Raw genomic sequence first — 22,126 nt, 5'->3', positions numbered from 1 at the left:
TTGTATGCTGCATTTACTCATTAAAAAAATGACCTTTCCCCTAAATATGGCTGAATTTTTCTCACATTTTACATTACTGCGAGATGTTTCAGCATGGACAGCAATGAGAATTCTGAGAAAAGCCTCCAAGGAGAAGGCAGCTAGAGCCTACGAGGGCTCCTTACAAAACTGCTCAATTAAATTTGACTCAGGGAGTATTTGGTGAATTCTAGGCATGAACAGCAACTAAGTTTACCAAATACATGTGGGGTTTATTGACAAAACAAGTGGCTAAGACTTCTTCCAGGCACCCAGTATCAGTGGCACACACATATTTTCACATTCCATTAACTGCAGAACCTGGGGTTATTTATGTTTATTTTTACTGCTTGGTATATTTTAGCTCCTGCACCAGCCACACTTTTTGTGCAAATGGATTTTTGGTAAGATTCCTTCCCTGACTCTGTAGCTGACCCTTATTCTTTACACAAAAAGTCTTTGAGTCTAGACCAAACTTTATCCAGTTGAAAATATCAATCCTTAGCAGGTTGTAGTGATCAAAAAGAAAGCTGGAATGAGACTTTCAGGGGCGTCTGTGTGTGTATGAGGGAAGTGGACAGAGAGAAAACGATGTTACTGGGCCAGCGGTGACTCAAAAAACCATATGGAGCACTTATTCTACACCATACTCACAATAGAGCACCCCCTCCACTCAGGACCACTACCAGTTAGGCTCAAACCTCTGGTTAACATTTTTAAAGACAATTTTGAAACAGTACAACACGTTAAAATGCTGCATTTCACATGATATATAACATGAAGTTTGTATATGTGCATAGGAATTATATGTATGTAATATTTGGGGCCACAAGAGAAGTGAGACTCTAAGAAAAGAGAACATTTGGAACTAAGGCACAAAAGAGACAGCTGAGACCTTGAGCACAGATCTTGCTGATGTGACCTGGACAGGTGAGAGATGTGGCTGCAGGAGGAGGCGAAGTTCATGTCACCAAATGCCTTGACTGCCCTGCTTAGGAACTTGTGTTTTACAGAGAAGTGGGAAGGTCTGTAGAAGGAGGAACAAAAGGATTCAATGGCTGTTTACACATGACCATTAACAGCATGAAGAGAGGCTTGGGGCAGAGGAAATGCTAGGAGCACAGGGTCCAGGTTGAGATAGTTTGTGGCAGCAATCTAGGCAAGAAAAGAAGAGTAAGGGCATAGGTTTACAAGAGCTTTCTTTTTCTACTCAATACTTGAATAGAAAGTTCCTGTGGAAGACTAAATTCAAAGCTTCCATTCAAAGTTTCTATTTTTCCAAATTGCCACTACATGAAAAAAAATACACAAAACATACCTGAGTTTTATACTTCAAAAACTGACCTGCAAAATGAGAGATTAAAATTTAACAAAAAAACTTTTATAAGCTTATAAACTTTTAAAAATTTAATACACTTTATACCCTTTGTCATTAAAAAAATCTCTCTACCTAACCCATAATTATTATGTGGCAATTAAAAATAATCTCTCTATATATGTGTATAAATATATGTATATGTACACATTCAAATGATCATATGTTTGTGTGTGTATGTATATGTGTGTTTATATGCATATAGATGCTCCTACACTTATGATGGGGTTACATACTGACTATCCCATTGTAAATTGAAAATACTGTAAGTCAAAATTGAATTTAGTACACCTAACCTACTGAACTTCATAGCCTAGCCTAGCCTGCCTTACACATCCTCAGGCACTTACAGTAACCTACAGCTGGGCAAGATCATCTAACACAAAGCCTATTTTATAATAAATGGTTGAATATCTCATGTAATTTATTGAGTATTGTATATTACATCACAGTTGCAACAGTTTTGCATCATTGTAAAGTCAAAAAATTGCAAGTTTAACCATTGTAACTACATCATATCTATATCTATATCTATACCTTATATAATCTTTAGTCAGCATTTGACCAGAAAATTTTAATTTAGCAAATGAAGAAATGTGAGAGTATCAAAAATATCTTTTCTGAAATGATGTAGAATTTGGTTATATATATTAGGAAAATCTTATTTACTTTATAAATAAGTTCAATAATACAAAAGAAAATACCTTTCTATTGATATGTTTTTTCTTTATAACAAAAAAACTGAAGTTTTATTGTATATGGTATTCCAATTAAATTAACTTTAAACTTATTAATGAGGACAAAATTTAAAATATTATATTTAATATTAATTTATGATAATAGCATAAAAATTTTAACAAGATAAAAATTAAATTTAAATTTTGATGCTATTTTGTGATAATAGCATAAAATGTTTAATATTTATAAAGATGTAATTATTTAATATATGTTTATACACTATATTTATATTAATATATTAATGTTTATCTTTAATAATTAGTGAAGGAATTTTATATTTAAACTTCATGCCAAAACAATAAAAAAAGAAAGATTTTTTTGCAAGACATTTAAAAATGTAGCTCTCTTAGATAATAACAGATGATATGAAGGAAAAAATTTTCTTAATAGAGTTATAGTATATTTTACACCCAAGGCATTTTCTTTGCTCAAACTGTAAGAAGATACACAGTAGAAACTAATTTCTAAGACATGATCTGATAGATCCTGGTGTTCCTATAACTGAAATGATAGCTCGGTTTTGCAATATTTCTGTTAGATTACACTTGCAACATATGAGAAGAATAATGTATAAGAAAAATAAAACTGCAGGACTACTGCATTATAAACAAAAAACCAAACTGAGATTTCTTTTGTAAAAACTGAAGAAGAGCGATTCAGAGTAGTTACATTTTCTTATCTTTCCTGTTAATCTTTCATAAAGCCCCGGTCCCTAATGATAATTTTTCTATGCAAGCTGATGAACATTTTGTTATAAAAATGACTCAACAAGAGAGATGTATCCCACGCACCTAGAAGAGTGCCTGACACACAATAGCTGCTAAATATATATTTTTTACATGAATGGGCAAATTCAAATGAGAATTTTGTGTGTCTGATCATCTTTTTACACTTAAGAATTGTTAATTCATGTGATAGACATGATTGGTACCAAATTCACTGGCCACAATATTCTGGTCCACTTCAGTACCACCTGAACAATCGGCTCCCCCAGGTTGTACTGGAAGACAATCTCCACTCTGAGTTAGGCAGTCGATATTACAGTTGACTGAAGCAAGCTCTGCTACAGTGCTGCCAGCATTTAAATTATTCCTACCCCCTAAAACAAGAGATGCTGCCATTTGCAGGACATCCTAGATAGGGGGACACTTTCATAAGAAACAAAGCATGAACCAAGGATAGATAGTAGGAAAAGTCTGGACGAAGACAGAGGGAGGTATAGTCCTCTTAAGTCATACCTGTAAATTACAACTCTTTTTTTTCCCTGAATTCTGAACTGATGATGACTTGGTCGGCAGAACCACAACTAGACAGTAACTTACAATGCCAACTCTGCTAGATTTACACAAAACAGAAAAGTCCCCATTCAAATGTTCAACTTCCTAAGACATCTTCTTTATTAAGCCTCTCTTGTCCTGAGAAATCTCCCCCACGGATCATCATTCAGAAGAAGCGATGGCTCTCAGCCCTTCCTGCACATCAGAAGTCAGATAAAAAGGTGACCGTAGGCCCTCACTGCAGACCAATCCAATCACACTCTCAGGATGAGCAGTCATATTTATTATATAAAGCTTATATAGGTGAGATGATGGGCAAAGAAAGTAAAACCCACTATGTCTCTAGAAAACCACTATAAGCACATAAGCCAGTCATCCAAAAGGGTAACACATAAGTTAATGCCTTAATTCACTGATTCATTCATTCAGCAAATATTTATTGTGCATCTACTATGTGATAGTAACAATATGAGAAAATACAAGCAAGTAAAAATATTAACAAGCAACCTCATTATTAAACAGTCAATGCCAGGGCTGGCTTCATGGGTGTGTAACCTGTGTCCTCAGAAGGGCATGCTTGATTTAATGTTCTGCCATCTCCATCTTAAAATTCTGCATAATTTTGGAAGAAGGGGCCCCACATTTTTATTTTGCACTAGACTCTGTGCTAGCCAGGCTTGGAAAATTGAAGCTCAAGCCTAACTAACCCCAGTATGACACATTTGCTATCTTCATTTCCCCTTCCATCAACAGTATCTTTAATACAAATGAGTGAATCTTTGTTGATAATGGGATTGCAATGCTTCGTCCCTGTGCAAAAACTCATTAGCGATTTCCTGTTATGGTAATTTCTCATTGTTTCTCTTATCCCTCACTTAACACCATCTTTTCCAACTCCCCAAAATGTTGCTATATTATGGTACCTGCTGAGACAGCGGAAGCAAATGTGTAGCAGGAGTATGTGGAAAGTGTACTCACACTTGGGCGTCAGGAAATACTTTCTGGGCAAGCCAAGGGGCTGACAGTCTAATTTTAAGGTGAAGTCAAACATAAAAGTTCACTATATACCAGGTTAAAAGCTATAAGTGGCTTTAAAAAGACGGAATCATTGCTATAGTCCTTCAGAGGAGGAAACAAGTATATATATACATGAGGAGGTTGCACATGAGGTGAACCTTAAAGAATGAAGAGGTGGTAGAGGAAGCAGCAAGACACCCGGGATAAAGTGAGCACTGTGAGAAAATGCAAGGAAATAAGAATGTTAATATTCACCCCATGTTATCAACACTGAGCACCAGGGCTGGCTTCAAGGGTGTGCAACCTGTGCCATCACACAAGATCCCAAGCTCACAAGGGCCCCATGCTTGGTCATGCTCTACTATTACCATCTTGAAATTTTTGATAATTTCTGAAAAAGGGACCCCGAATTTTTATTTTGCACTGAGCTCTGCAAATTATGTAGCCAGTCCTACTCAGCACTGTGTAAAGTGGTTTGTGTGTACTATCCCATTTAGTCCCTGAAAATCCACAGCATACCATATTCCTGCAATGTTATGGATGAGGAAGCAAGCATGGGGTGGTGATGTACGTGCCAAAAGGCACACCACAAGGAAGTGATGAAGCCAGGACTTGAACCTGGGTTTTTCTGACTGCCAAGCCAATGTGTTCAATGACAGTGGTGTGCTGGCTTTCCAAGTAAAGACAGGAGCAGGTGGCTGAGTTGGCTAGAGTGCAGGGGACATGAACAGGATTAGCAGGAGAGACAGGTAAGGAGGTTTAGTTAAATCAGATCATTGCAGTCTCTGAATGATTTATAGACTCTTTCCTATGGGACAAGGGGAAACACGAGGGAATAACATAATCAGGGTTGGATTTTTAGGAAGTCTATTACTGTCATAGTGCATAAGACATTTCGGAGAGGGACAAATAGAAAGGCATGAAGAAGGCATTTGGGGCTCATATAGTCATGAGGTAACAAGATTAATGATAATTAAAGCTAATGTTTATCAAGCATTTACTCTGTGCCAGGCGCTGTGCTAAGCACTTTACATGAATTATATCATTCAATTCCCACCAAGATCCTATAAGGTAGGCACTTTTTAATACCCCCATGTTACTGATGAAAAAATGCAGGTGAAGGGAATTTACCATGGTCACACAGCCACTGAGTGGCAGAGGCTTTATTTATTTGACTCCAGAACCAGTGATTTAAATGCCAATAAAAGTCTTGACAATATGTATTTTTAACTTAAAAAAAAGTTCTAAACCACAGATGCAAAATTAAAAATATATAATATTAAAGAATGCCATTTTATAAAGCAGCCAGGAGGGTAGAGTTTTAGCAGATTTGAAAATTCATTATAATGCAATATCATTTAAATCCTTTGGTTCCTGGCACAAACACAGAGACAGATCAATAGAACAGATTGGAAAATCAAGAAATAGAATAGGTTTTTAAAATGTAACACATGATAACACAAGCTTCCCATAATAAAAGTATTAGGAATAATTACTTAATAAGTCAAATTAGAATAACTGCATAACAATTTGGGGAAATGATAGATCCACAAAATAACCCACACGTGGATTAAGGAGTTAAATACAAAAACTGAATGACAGAAAAACCAGCAGGAGATGGAATAGAATATTTATCAGATTTGTGAAAAAACAGTAACTTCAGCTTTGAAGCAGTGGAATAAATCATGAAGGAAAAGATTGACAGATTTGAATACATAAAAAATTTAAAACTTTTGTACAATGAAAAAACAGTAAGACTAAAATAAAAAGGACATTATACTGAGGGCAATATTTGCATTCCATGTGACAAAGAGAGCTTTAAAACCCAAACTATATTACCCTCATTCAAATTTATAAGGAAAACACCAGATCTCAAAATATAAATATGTTAAATATGGAAAAAGTGAATACATTGAGAAATAATCAGTAAAAAGAAAAAAATAAAAATTGTTTACCTTACCAACAATTAATAAATATATACATATACATAAAACAATATAAAGCAAGGCAAACAAGATAGGATTTTTGCCTTCCTAATTAATTCCATACCCCTCCTTTGCCTTGAGGGAAATTTCTCCTCTGAACCCTACCCCTGCATCACCTAATGTTGCCACAGTTAGACTGAACCCTGTGTACTCATTTCTTGCTGATCACATTATAAATGGATACAAACTTCTTAAAAATTAGTAATATATAACTAATCAAACTTCAAAATCACACTGATTTTTCATAATCAGCAATTACATTTTGAACACCTTAACCTCTGAAAATAACAAAAGCAAAAGTGGAGTAAGCAAAAAAAATTCATATATTATTGTTCATAATGGAAAATATTGGAAACAACCTAAACACCCAGTATTATGAAAATGGTTTTATAAACTATAGGAGACTATTTATTATATAGGGTAAGACGTTTTAAGCTTTCATTTTCAGGAGTTTATTCCAAAGGGCTGGGGAAAGAGACAGTGAAGTAGCTTGAGGGGAAAACAATAGTGAAAGAAAATTATGGAATTGTTTCCTTTGTCAAAGCCTGGACATATTTACTCCATTGAAGGGAGCAAAATATCAGAGGAAAAGAGAATGAAAATTTGAGAAGCAGAGGGAGAGAGAAGAGGGCAGGGGAGGGGAGGAGAAGGAAGAAAGTGGTGAGATTGGCGGTGGAATGATGTCCCAGGCAGAAAAGGAGCCTCAAAGGAAAAAGCAGAAGTTTGCTGTAGAGACGAGACACATGACTTCCCTCTGAAGTGAAGATGAAGAAAGAGAAACAGAAACATGTTTGAAGTGAAGAAAAGGAACAATATGATCATTTGAGACTTTCTTATTCAGGTGAGCCTTTCTTGGTCTGGCAGAAACAAGTAGTCCTGACACCTGTGATGCTATAATTCTATAACCTTTGAACAGCATTTGTTCAGTCAGCATTTAGTGTGTCTTGTCCCAGCTATGAAAGGAAAACTGAGCAAAGGTGCCACCAGGGGGCAGGTTTGGTACTGGCAAAGAAACTTCAAAGATAACTGGAAAAAAAAAAAATCTTTTTTTTCTTTCAGCACAGGGTCCATTCTTTGTTTTGCAACAATAAATATGGCATCAAGTCCAGAGCAATTTTCTTAATGGTTGTGTTGTGGGTACGAATTTTGCTCCATAAACTCAGGTGCACAAGAAATGTCACAGCATTGTACTTTATTTCCTTTGAATAAAATTAAGTCCAACCTCAAGCCACCGTCCTACTAGGCCAGGTTGAAAAGTCAATCTCAGTCATTATTACAGCTCCCATAGCCCCAAAGACTCCTGAAGAGGTAATGAGGAGTCTTAGCTAATGCCAGTGTTTAGGTCATTGGTTCATCCTTGTCACCAGTGAACTACTTATGATCTGAACCAACATGATTTCTTGGTATACTTGTGTCTGTGCTGTAACCTTACCTGTCAGGGTATGGGAAGAAGTTCCAATGTCTGGAACACACACACACACACACACACACACACACACACACACACACACACAGGCCCAGACATCTCCCTAGGGAACCCAAAGCAGGGAAGCTGAGAACGATTTGCACCTGTGGAATCACTCCTGCACCCCTCCTTTGGCTTGCAGAAAATTTTTCCTCCTTCCCCTGTGCCCGCCTGTCTGCTTCTTATATGGTCTCACCATGGGCCAGCGTAGGCTTTCAGAAAATCTAGGAAGATGGACATGTGCAGCCACACAAACCTCAGGAGAGACATGAAGCCCAGGGGCCCTGTCTAATTCTTAGAATAGGGAAAGGAGAACCACAAGAACAAAATATACCCACATCCATTTATCTTAATTGTGCTGCCGCATTTGCCACAAGGTTATTTCCCTTAAAGCACCTGTTTTACAGGTATGACAGCATGAGACAGTGAGTTTTCTTTTTCTGGTAGCTGGCATAGAGCTCGAGCATCCCTCAAAGTTGATGATGGGCCAGGGGTGACCATCAGATTAGCTGCCATGGAGGAGCAAAGACAAAGAAGGGACACACCCTCATCTCAAGGAGCTTCCAGTGACATACGCACAGATGCAGGTGATCAAGGATTGATGGATTTAAGTAAGAATTGCAAACTAGATGCCTGAAGGCCAGATCCCATTGACAAATGTATGTCAGAAGGTTTTCAATCATTTGCCAATATTGAAAACATTAAAAACAAAGGACCATTCACATAAGCATCTTTATATCTAGCTTCTCTTAAAAAATAAGAAGACCTGGCAACCCACACCTGCATTCCTGCATGGAGGACATCATTAGGAGCTCAGTTGAGGCTGCTCCCTTTAGCTGGGGCCAGTGCTTTGCAGTTTACCATAGTCCCCACCACTCCCTATTGTATTGCACCCAGTTTACTTCTCTCATTTATGGTACTTGTCTAGCTTCTATAGGTATTTAGGTTTGCAACCCTGACTGAGTAAACTAAATAAGATTATACTCAGAGACACTGTGGTAAGTGGTTCATAAGCATTAATTAAGATTTTGCCTTTCCTCAACACTTACCCTGACATATTCGGAAATTCAGAATTATTTCAGTTGGACCGTATATGAGTAGAGACTAAAGAAACTGGGAAGATTTAAGTGATAAACTTGGCTCACATGTGCAAGTTATAGACAAGGCCAGAGCTACTCCAGCAGAGAGCAGGGTACACTCGTGCCTCATGCGCGCATCCAGGACAGTAGACCCAGCATGCAAAAAGATGTTTGTCAAGTGCAGATTTACCTATGTTCCTTGGCCTCATTTTCCATGACTGTCATCGAGTGTGCCCAATGGATGAGTCAGTCATAAGGGAACAGGTGCTTGCCGGTGTGAGTGGGCTCCTGGGGGCCACCCTCATGGAAATCCCTCTTTAAGAACCAGTCTCATCCTGACCTCAGGCCCATGTGCTCAGCCTCAGCCTGCAGAGATGCCAGCTTCTTTCTGCTCTATTTTAATTTTCACCAGATAGGCTAAATTCAGAACTTCCTCCACAGCAAATTAGAACAGTGCAACAGAAATAAGAGAGGAGACTGTTAAACTCAGCAAAGAAAAATAAAGGAAAAAAAATTTTTATGAGGACATCTGTATTTGCCTGGCTTTCCTGGGGGGTTCAAGTTACCATCCATAAAAAATTCTTCTTTATGAGTTTGCAAATGTTTAAAGAGCAAAAAACAATATAAGTATGTAAATAAGTAAAGTAATTAATAACAACAATTTAAAATTTATTTTATCTATATGTTGAAAGGTGCTATTAAATATGAAGGAAAACTCACTGTGAACTTCTTCATTGTACATGCAGATACAACAACAATGTTGTTGGAACCTTTTGTTGGTTGAAATTTTATAAATCCAATGGAGTATAGTTTTTCAGAAAGATAACTAAATAACTGGGGAAGAGAGATGAACATAAAAACGATAAAACACTCAGCCTCAGCCGAAGGAACACTCTAGCATCTTCAGCTGATTTCTGAAGAAGGCCATACTTACGTGGGAAGTACCCAAGTGGCTCCTTGACCCTTAATTGCAGAATGACACAAGAACAAAGCTAATTACAACTAGACTGACAAATTGTATGTAATAATATCTTTACCCGAGAAAATACTTAAAAGAACATTTTATCTCAGTTCTTAATCATTTGGGAAAAGAACATACAATATCTACAAAACATAGGAAATCCACTTGCTAAGCATTTTTGAAATCTACATCCATCCACTATCAGAACAGGGGAAGCCTCTCAAATCACATTTAGAAATACTTTCTTTAAAAGGCACTTCTATATTAGACTCTTTTTAAATATAAATTTCAAAGAAAGTAAAGCTTGAAAATGAGTGATATCTACTAGGAGACAGGATTTTTCCTGTTTCCTGTTATAGAATGTATTATAAATTCTATCACACAAGGTTTAAAAAGAACCTGAAGATATATTTTTCTTAAAAAAACTGCTGCACCTTTAAAGAAACAGGCATTTTAAATTCATAATTCAAAAATGAGTGACTGGATATGCTAATGTCATAGATGGTGATCAAAAGACAATCAGAATCAGAATTCTCAAAAATAAACAGAAGCTCTCAACATTTTTATGAACTCATGCACATGTATGTACATGTGTGCACACGCACATGCACCCCCTCCAAAGAAGCCAGAAGATGCTATATACAAAACTGCTGTCAGAGTGGCTAGAAATGAGTCCAGATGTCAAATGTGAAAAAGAACATTCCGGAAACAAATGGGGCAAGGCAAGGTTCACTGAAACCCTACCTAGAATCTCAAGAAGCAGCCTGTTGGGGTGTGTTCGCTGTGAGGCTTCCACAGAAGCACATCACTCTACTCAAGATTATCCAGTTTCATCTTCAAGGACTGTTAATCAGAAACCTGCCAGGGAAAATACTAAATTCTTTCTAGAGATATCTGGAATATCATATCAAGTCACATCACCAAATAAGCAATAAAACAACAAACCCATCAACTAGATTCTAAAAGATTTATTCCTCCTCTACTATTGAGGAGACAGTTATAAATAATATTAGTCACAAATCTGCAGGTCGGCAAATTTCAAAAAAGCTGAAATGACCATGCATGAGTACAAAAAGACAGCTTGATAATTACTTTTAAGAATGTAAATTTTTTTGGCATAATGTAGAATTATTTATGAAACATCCACAAAAGAGGAGATCTTCTTCATCAGAACATTTAGAAATGATGGGGCAAAACAAGCTAGTGAAACGGTCAGTTGCATTCCCTGGGCCTTCTGTTTCCCGGTTCATCTTTGCATTCTACCCCCAACTTCCTCGTTCTCAATATCTGATCACTGTGGGACAGCTTCAGAGGAAACAAACACACATTAACTTACTTTAGGCAGCTGCTTTAGAAAGCTAAGTGTAAGTCTACCACGAGGCTGGAAGCTTTCAGGGAAACCTGGGAAGTCTGTTGAAGATCTCACTATGACCACCAGAAACAGTGCTTCTAAATTTAAACCAGTGTAGATACTGTGAGTATTTTAACGAGGAGCGAGAGAGAGAGAGAAATGGGAAGGGATGACAAATTATATGCCATATCTGGGAAAATGTCATGGGAGAAAATGGTCTGCAAACTAATTAATCGAATATTGTATAATCATGGTCTCCAAAGAGTGGTACAAAATGAAAAGATGAAAACATCTATTAATATTTAAAAATTTAAAATTCATCCTTAAAAAAACTTACTTTGTGTATTTTTAAAATGTATATGCTATACTTACAAAGTATAATGTAGATACTTTAAAAACAGAAAAACACATACTATATTGGGATAAATGCTTAATTTTTAAAACACTGTGAAAAGTACACAGTCAAAATGCGGATAACCCTTTGTCTAGATAAGCACTCAAGGAAATCTATGGCTTCATAGTGTCAATTACTCTATTTTTTTATTATTTTATTTTTATTATATTTATAATTTTATAATTTATTAGTATTAGTGTTATTTTCACAAAAGTAATATATATTAATTGTAGAAAACCAAGAAATCGCAGAGAAATATAAAAGACAAATCACCTGTAATTATCTGCCCCTAAGTATATACACAGTATTTTATATGTATTTAAGTGAGAAACATAATTTTTCAAAATTGCTGTCATACCATAGTGGCTATTTTTTAAAAAACCTTTTTTAAATTAATAATACATAATAAATATATTATTTTGGAACAAATGTTCTGCATTTTATAAATTTGTAAATAAATTGTGTATATAAAATTTAACCAATTCCCTGTAGCTGAATATTTACTTTCTTCTATAATTTTTGCTATTTTACATAATGATTATGAACTTCTGAGTTTTTCTCTCCCCTGAATTCTATAACTATTAATATTTCCAAAGAATACATTTTTTAGAAGTGGAATCACTAAAAGAAAATACATACAAAATTAAGATATTTGGTATGTTTTCTAAAGCTGCTTCTCAGAAAAATGGTACAAATTTATGTACCCATAAGCAACTAATAGGAGTCCTCTGACACTCTCACCAACACTAGGCATCAACATTAGGGGTGACAGTGATTATTCCAATTTGATTAGTGAAAGGGATCTGTTACCTAGTTTCTAGCATGTTTCCTATCTAGTAGGGAGACTGGTGAAATTCCTTGTCTCAGTTTACTCCACGCAGGGGTCTCAACAGGGGAAGTCGCAATAGACTGAGTCAGAAAAGTGCCTGAGGGTGCTGACTCGGGGAGGTGGGGGGTGGGGGGAGGGGATGGAAGTATGACTACATGGTGAGTGCCAGGCGAACTGTCTGGTGAATGGACACGCTTGAGGCTCTGACTCAGGGGGATGGGCAGGACATGGACATTGTATATAACTTGAACTTATGTACCCCCATTATGAGCTGAAAAAAAAAAAAAGAATTAGACATGGAGGGATCTGGATGCCAAATAGACAAGACTAGATTTTATCCTGGGGGCCAGCGGTTCTCAAAGGGAATGATGCTATATACAAAAGAGTATTTTGGAAACGCAGGTAGATGTTTTCATGACTTGGGGAGGTTGCTACTGGCAGTAGGTGGGGACCAGAGTTGCCCGCTACCTGCAACGTGTAGAGCAGGTCTGAGCAATGAAGAACTGTCCTATGTCTTGCACGACTTTCAAATGTGCTAGTTGAAAATGTATGAGGTGAAAAGTCTGATTATAATTATTCAAGCCCAGAATCTAACACATCAATGCCAAATACTGTGTGCCCATTTTTAATAAACATGAAGTTTTCTACTATCATGTAAAGCTAGGGGAAAATATTTTCTTCAGAGCATTACCAAAAGTTGTATACCATTTTTTGAAAATGTTATCACTAATACCTCACCATTTCTGTCATCGGTGTCACCAACATCACCTACTTCTAATAGTCTGCATTTGTATATGGCTTATGTTCACCTGTTTCTAAGAATATGAGTAAGAATCTTATCACTTCCTCATGTCTTCCAATATTGTCATGCCCAGGAATTTATATAATGAAACATTTTTATTATAAACTAATTTCTCCTTCATATTACATGTTAAGGTCTTATGTTGCCTTTTACAAAATTATGTGTGTAGATATGTCATATTTTCTATTGGTTTCATTTTAGGAGAGTAAAGGATACATTACTCACCTAAGTATTCTAATATAATACTTATCATAAATAGTGGTCTTTGGGTCTGACAGGGTTGAAAATTGCTGCTGTGAGAATGGGAAGCAATTAGAGCATTGGAACTCAGTGGTTGAATAGAGTGTTGAAGAGTGACTGTCATAGTGTTGAGAGGCCACAGAGTGATTGTGTTCTCAAAAATAGTCTCATACGTGTGCACACATACTTGCTAGCACACACACACACTTACACCATCCAACCAAATAATTCATTACAAAATAATCGCTCTCCCCTTCTGCCACCAAAGGAAGACTTACCACATCACTGATTCAGAAATCTGACAGCTCAACCTGACACTAGTCTGAATCAGAGGGGCAAAGTCTTACTCGGTTTATTTATTTGTTTGTGATTCTCTATCCAAGATAAACCCTGAAATAAATTTCTAGTGTGCTTTAAGTATGCTCCAGGTTATAAATCATATACTTGCATTCTCATACTACAGTAAGCATAAAATCACATAGATCAACAATAGATATGTATGCCTCCCTTCCCCCTTGCCAAATTCATACCCCCACACAGAGAGGGAATCAGAGGAAACTAAGAACCTCAGGACCAATGATAGTTTGTCTGCAGCATACATTTTTACTAATCAGAGGCAACCATAGCAATTAAAGTTGTATGATATCAGATCAAGCAAGGGGAACCATGGTTCTAATTGCCAAAAAGCATTTCCAAAATGAAGGAATGGAGAGCCATGGATATTGAGTATTAAGAGAGTCAATGTTGGCAAATATTGAGGCTAAAAAAGAATGTCCCAATTCATGTTCAATTTTCAGTTAAGATGAAAAGTGTATTATATTCTGAATTATCTGAGTTTAGCTCAATATATCCATCCTCAATTTCAAATGTTCTGAGAATAAAAAGTAAACAAAGAGTAAGTCCAAAATATCCCCAAACATAATAAGACTAACCACTTACTCTGATCCCCATCTATGCAACAGTACTGAGTCAGTATACAAACATCACATTCTCGATTGCTTTTCTTAACAATCAAAAAGAGATTTCTGGCTTAGGGAGAAAAATGGCAACCATGTCTTTCTTAACTTGAAACAGTTTCTTTCCCTACCCCACCAAAACTGTCAGTTGAATCCCATCAGTGAAAAATATTCCTCCAAACCTCATCATCGTCCAGTCTCTGTCTCTTTTTATGGGTTACTTACCATCTGAAATGTATTCTTAAGCACTTTGCTATTTGGGTTGTGTGACAAAAATACAACACAGATCCCAAGGTCCACATTAACTGCCTGAAACGGGTAATGAACGGCTTGTCTCCACAAGGGCACAGACAACACCATCCATCTCTCCCCATCTTTGCTTCCTGATGTCAGATTTGATAAGAGGTAGACTATTTATATATTTGTCATCTGTTATGTCACAGTGTAGGAGGTTTACTGAGCCATGACTAAACAGAAAATGACCTGAGGCTAAAAGGACCTAGGGCCAGGTGAGGCTATCAATGGCCATGGCTCATACGCCATGCTCTGCTCTCATCCTCCTCATTAGGCTGTGGCAAAAATTCTCTTTGCCATGGAAGACAAGGGCCCATGACCCTCCCTCTGCCTGTTGCTCTCATCTCACCTCCATCACTGCTCCTTTGCATCTCTGTGGACTTCCAACCATGTTCTCCTCTCTTGAGCCTCTGAGTATTCATGCTGTGATTCTTCCCAAAATCTGCTTCTTTGCAACTGTCCCCTGAAGGGCATCTACTTACTGTTCAAGGCTCGGCAACAGGGTCACACATTTCTGGTTACCTTGTGATTGTCCCCTTACTCATTGTCTCTAGGAGAATGAGCCTCTCAAGGGCAGAGATCAAGTCCTTTTGATGATCGTATTTCCAGTGTATAGCACAGTGAGCACTCATAAATGTTGGTTGCTTCCCTGACTGGGAAGCTTTTTCTGTCTTCTAAAGCACAAGTAGAAGGGATATGGACCATAAAAACTGTTAAAAGAATCATTGTTTCCCCACTGAGGGTAGGGAGAAGTCAGAGCTAAGGGTCATGAAGTCAGCTGTGCTTACCTTGAGAAGGAAGTTGCAAAGGGTAGGGGATTGCCTAACTTTGATGGTACCAACCATTGAGAACTTGCACTCCACATGTCATGGCCTCATAATCCCCAGGGGATCTGCTATGGGTTCATGTTCAATATATATTATATTCATATAGCAGGTGAGTGGGATCAAGTTGTGTCACTCATAAGACTCCATAGTTCTTGGAAATCTGGATTAGTAGCAGGATTATAACTGGCAGGGCCATGCTAGGCAAGGAGTAATTGACAGTCCCTGGAGCCTGGGGCTTCTCCTCACTCTGGATCGTCAGCCCTCAACAGCTGTGTGTGAAGACACTTCCAAGCACATTTTATTCCAAGATCAGCGGAATCCCATTGCTAGCGTCTGTTTTCTCTTTTATCATGTAAGCCCCTTGTGTGTAAGATGCAGAGACTTTGTTGGTGAAGAGGACAGAAGGTCTCACATTCACAAAGGGTATCAAACTTACACTTTTAACATTATTTCCAAGTAATGTGATACAAGAATCACAGATGCACATGCAGAGTTGAAAGAAGTAGTCACTCATCATACAACTCTAACCTTGTGTCCCATGATCTGATGGAACTTTTTGAAGTGCACTGTGCATCAGAACTTCTAATAAATTCTGTAATTATCTTACAAACAGCATAATTGTTTTGAATTTGTGTGTACATGTCAAGTGTGTTAATCTGTTAAATATAAACAATGTTTACAACTGTCTGTACATTACTTTTTAATGTACTAGGAGTCACCACTTCAAGAGGCTCTAACAAGTACACCATTTTTATAGAATCAACAGAGAATAGACATTGAATGCATTTCATAAAAAAGAAAAATACAATTTACTTCTTACTTACCAAATTAAGTTTTGCCCAGAACTCAGGTCCTTCTTCCATCTCTCTGAGGCTCGGTGGAATGTACCAAAAGCAAATATTGGCATATTCAGGCTGAGGATTAAGAAAATTTGTAAGTTGTTTTGTTACCCTAAGATTTATCTTAGAATACAATTAAATACATATTTCTTAAACTCTTAGCTTCTTTAAGAGTTATCATGTGTGTATAACTTTGATAACAAATCAGAATCTTATAGAATAGACATCCATTCCACCTTACTTCTGATAACAGCCTGCTGGAAAATTTCTTCTCCATTGTGCACACCTAGAGGGTTCTCTTCCCTCTAGATCAAGAATGAGCAAATATCAGGACAAAACATATTGATGTTGAATCTGACTCAATCCAGCTCTGACCATCAGTTAGCTCCTGCTATAAGTGTGCTTAGAGATGCCCTGGCTCCTCCCTCTTCAACTCTGATCCTTAAGTTATTTCTTACACTACCGTACACTTCCAATAATATTTTCTCTGTTTAAGGCAGCAAAAGTTGGCTTTTATTACCAGCTACACCTGACAAATGCAAAAGCCCTGCTTACCTGTGAGTTGATAGCAGCATGGCATACTTAAGGGTCACTAACCAGCACTGCTGGGACCCTAGCCAATACTGCTGAGGGGCGGAAGAGCATCACCTTGACTTACGGCTCTCAAACATCAGTAAAATGTGAATCAACTAGGGGGCTTGTTCAAAATGTAGATTCTCAGTTCCTGTGCTCAGAATGCCCAGAGCCTGATTAAGTCCACCTAGAAAAGGCTAAAGAATTGGCAGTTTATGAAATATGTCAAGTGATTCTGAAGTGGGTAGTGTATGCTCCATGTTTGAGAAACTCTGATGTAAACTAAGTGGCCATAGCCAAGTCATCTTCCCCACTAATCTGTTTTCCTATCAGACATGATTTGGTTAAACATGAGAAAACATTCTATCAGGCTTTAGCCCAGACATTGCCACAAGGACAAGGTTTTGTCCTCACTACACAAAAACATAGGACATGCCATGCCAAAGGCAATCATATGACTTGTACTCAATGACCAGGTGATTTGGAACATTATGTTGGGGGTTCATAAATTAGGCACATGGGAATTGTATCCAGGAAAGATTATGAGTCACACCTACCTTCCTTATTTGATGCTTAGCACTGATAGAATTTGAAATGCCTTTCATTTTGCACAACAAATATAGTTTGTAGGTAATTACCACTGTTATAATAGTTCTCAATAACCATCAGAATTTTGCCCCAGTGTGGGTATAAGGTTTTAAACTATTTTAGAAAGAGGAAAGAGCTATCATCTTGTATCTTAAAATCAAGCCTTGTACTATATAGAGTTCTGATTTTAATGGATTTTAAATCACAAGTGAATGCCCGGAAACATTCCCAGCTCAACAAGATAAGTTCTTGATCTGATCATCCTTTCATCTTTGAAATTTTGAACACTCTTATTGGATTTGACAAGAAAAGAGCTAAAAATCTTAAAAAAATATAGAGTAGTTAAAAATGAAGTACTATGTAATTCAACTCAATTTCCACAAACATTTGTCATGAGACTACAATAGCTTTTACAAATCTACACAATCCATATTTGGATTTCTGATTTATAATTGATTTGGTTTCTCTAGGATAGAACAAACTGAGCTTCAAATTCTTAGAGCGTTTAATGTGAATTTTTGTAAAGTAACTATGACTGACTAGAAAGTAGAAGAAAAATAGAGTAATTATCCATCACTAGATTCTAGGAATTCATGTCTTTATATCAAAGACATTTTTTTTTCCAGATACCATTTATGTCAATTTATTGTCTCTCAGGTGGAAATTCACCCTTTCTTAGTGTTCTGTAATAATGGAGGTGGAGTCTGCAAATTTCTCCCTTGTCATCTGGTCCAATCTTAGGCTATGTCAGCACAGGCTGCTGGAGGGGCACTGGAGAAGGAAGGGGTAGCTCTTTCGGGTTTGGTGTGCTCACCTATGGGTGTCCTACAGAATCTGTGGCTCTTTTCAGCAGCACTGGTGGCACGTGGCAAGTGGCCCCCTGGCAGCTTCCCCCAGCACAAACCCCTCAGATGGCATCACAGCAGAATGCCAGCAGATGGGGTCCATAAACGGCTTTTCCTGGCATATCCCGCTCAGGTGGTTTCATAGGGGAGTGACGACAGCTAGGCATCTTGCCTCAAATGACTTCTCTGGCAGCCCTTGTGGGTAGCTTGCAGTCATTTCCAAGTTGTAGCGCGTCCCTGTGGATGGCTTTCCTCAACACCCCAGAGGGTGGATTTCTAGTGAGTCCCACCAATGCGACACCTCCGTGAACTTCTCCGCCATCCTGTGAGCCAGGGTCATGCTCTCTCTGAAGAGGTCTGGGTCTCAGCCCTGGGAGGGGGTGGCCTCTTCCTCAGGTGCTCTCTGTCAGTTCTAGGAGTAGTGGCTGCTCTTTATAACTGCTATTCCTGAGTATTTTTAGGGTTCTTTTTCTCTCCTATGAGGCAATCCCCCATGATTCCAATTCCCTGTTAATAATTCTTTATATTACACATTCCCACATTAAATTACTGTGTAGTTTTTAGCTTCAGAATGGACCCTAATACATAATCAAATCCATTATTCCTTTTCATTTACATGGGAACATTATAAAACACTTCACAATAGCTTTATCTGCTAGACCTTTTAAATTTCTTTTCTTTAATAAGTTTCTGTTTAGATATTTTGGTAGTGACATATCTATAACTCCTTTTGCCCAATCTCTTTCAGAATGGAATGGTTTCAGTATTATAACACTTGAAAACTTGTAAAGCCCTTCTGACACTTCATTTCATTGGAGGAAATTTGATGCTCCATTTGGTGAAATATCTTCATTTTAGTCATTACCAAAATTATTGAGTTGATAAAAACATGTCTTTGAATGTTCATAAAAAATATATTTGAATTTTTCCTGTCTCTGCCTCTGTATCTTGTATTTTATATAATGACTTTTTTTCAAGAGACTTCAAAGCACTAATGAGTACTTTTCAGAGTAGAACCATTCATACACCACTTAATTTTAATTCCCTATATATATGGAAGTCTGACCTCTTGGGTGTCTTAGGAATACAGTTAGTCTATGTTCTCTAAAAAAACATAAAATTGGGAAGGCATAAAAAGAATCCAAATGTCTAGTGAAGGTATGAAAACTTTGTAAAGGCCATTATATTATCTTTAAAAAAGTTCATGAAGAAGAGGAGGCATGACATTAAGGAAAAGATGCATACATTCTATCCTGATTTTCAAATAAAAGAGATATATTCTAAGGTGCTTTAATGTGAATTTCAGGAAGAATTATTGAGCAAATGATATAAGACCACTTGGGAAAGAAATTAGTGGTCACCAAGAGGTAGCAGCTCGTGTTCCCTAAAACTGAGTCATATCAAAAGAAATTAATCTTCTTTGCTTACAATGTCATCATATAAGAATAATAACAATAAAAAACAAAGCTAGCACTGTGCATTTTAATAAGTATAAATGCAGAATCTAGCACACAGATTTAAATAATCAATCATGCAAATATAGAGTGAAGGAAAAGCTGGCATGGTGAATTTTAATTGACTTCAAGCTTATAGGTTTTAAACATAAGGTTCAAGCACAGAAAAATTTCAAAGGCAGCATTGGATAGCACAAAAAGCCTGGATTTTGGAGCCACAGGATGTGAGTTTGAATTCTAACTTCATCAGATCTTTGGATGAGTGTCAAACTTTCTAAGTTTCTGCTTCTTAAACTATAAAATGGAGGTGATATTATCTTCCCCACAGGGCTGGTTTGATGAGTAAAGAGATAATTTATTTCCAATATTCATTACCACACCTGGCACACATCAGGCACTCTATTAGGTTAGTGACTATTATCTGTGGCTATATTGGTAGAAAGAGATGTCCTTTTCAAGTGGGTTAATAGTGCCATTAAAATCTGTACCAGAGAGACACATTACTGTATTAATTTCTGGGTACCATATTTGAAGGGGAACATTAAAAAATTATAGTCTCCAAAGAGGGGCAACCAAACTGTTTAACTTAATAAACAAAGTTTAATATGTTATGTATATTGAACTAGGCATTGACATAAGAAAATGGTTTACACTATATACTTACTTCCAGAGACTCAGAGACCAGTTTGTGATAGAGCTAGGTACAGCCAGTTAAACACAATGGAAGGAGAATTATAAAAAAGGAAATTTCTTGTAACCCAAAAAATATTCCTGGGAAAAGGAATGCTTCTATACTGCACATGGAGCAGCCAGTGTTTTCGGGATAATGGCGAGCACAGCCCGCTCTCCATATCCGTGGGTTCCACATCTGCAGATTCAACTAACTGAGGTTCAGAAACATTTGAGGGGAAAAAGGATGGTTGCTTTTGTACTCAAAATGTAAGGCTTTTTTTCTTGTTTTTATTCCCTAAACAATGCATTATAACAACTATTTACATAGCATTTACATTTTATTAGCCATTATAAGTAATCTAGTTGACTAAAAGTCTACAGAAGGATGTGTGTAGAATATATATATGCAAATGTTTGCCATCCTATGTAGGCAATGCCCCTTAAGATCCCATTATATGGTGTAGTATTTGCATATATCCTACGCAAGCTTCCCATATACTCTAAATCATCTCTAGATTATTTATAATATCAAGTGCGATGTAAATACTATGTAAATAGTTGTTATATTGGATTTTATATTAATTTTCATTGTTGTATAGTTATTTTTTATTTTTTTTTTAATATTTTTGATCCACGGTTAGTTGAAACTGCAGATGTGGAACCTACAGGGATGCAGAACCCACAGATATGGAGGGCCCACTGTACCTGGAATGAATAGAGGACAGGGTGTACTGAAGACAGGTGGAGTTGGTGGCAATGGGTGTCATTTTATGAAGGGACTCCTCACACGCCATGCTTGGGAGTTTGGGCTTGATTCTAGAGGCAATGTGGAGACACTGGAGAGCTTTCCTCTAGGGAACAGACTCATTTCCGGAAGGCCACTCCAGTAGCAGCACGGAGGATGGGCTGGAGGGATCTAAGACCGGAAGTGAGAGACAAGGTAAAAAGCAGTGCTAAGCTGAGGGGTGAGGAGATCCTGAAAGAAGGCAGTGGCTTTAGGAGTGGAGAAAACTAAGTACACAAGATAGACTTAGGGGAAAGAAAAGGGAGATAGTGAAGACAACATCAACATTTTTACTTGGGTGGACCACAGCTCTACTGACCTAAAGAGGAGTGTAGAATCCTGGCAAGGAAAATGGTTATATTTCAACTTTGGAAATGTTGAATTTGAGGTGCCTGTGGAGTCTGTGTAAAAATTTCCGGATATATCTATATATAAAGAACCAGAGTTTAGGAGACAAGGCAAGGATGGAGACATATATTGAGGCTATTGATAGCAAAGCTCTGGATGTGCAGAAGACACTTCAGGGAGAGTATGTGGACAGGATAAAAGGCCAAAGACAAAAGTATGCGGAAGAACATTTCAGGGGTACTTAGATAAAGAGATCATAACATAGAGACTTTCCTTTCACATGGAAAGGAGAAAAACTGAGAAAGGAAATCAAAGGAACCAAGACAGACAGTTTCAAGAGCAATGGAGTGGATAACAGCATAAAATGCTGCAGAAGTTCAACAAGATGACATTGTGCATTGGATTTAGCAATTAG

General features: G+C 37.3%; 1 protein-coding gene across 1 annotated transcript in view; it reads right to left on the bottom strand.

Moving 5' to 3' along the window:
• The window catches only part of GADL1 (glutamate decarboxylase like 1), a 128,720-nt gene that overhangs the window by 32,839 nt on the left and 73,755 nt on the right, over nucleotides 1–22,126 (bottom strand). The window contains exon 13 of the mRNA XM_045555740.1: nucleotides 16,433–16,522. Within this exon, the coding sequence (XP_045411696.1) occupies nucleotides 16,433–16,522 (90 nt within the window). The remainder of the gene's footprint in view (nucleotides 1–16,432; nucleotides 16,523–22,126) is intronic.

Source organism: Lemur catta, chromosome 1, assembly GCF_020740605.2.
Source record: "Lemur catta isolate mLemCat1 chromosome 1, mLemCat1.pri, whole genome shotgun sequence".
NCBI classification, from domain to species: domain Eukaryota; kingdom Metazoa; phylum Chordata; class Mammalia; order Primates; family Lemuridae; genus Lemur; species Lemur catta.
This window is presented reverse-complemented; position numbering and strand designations above follow the sequence as displayed.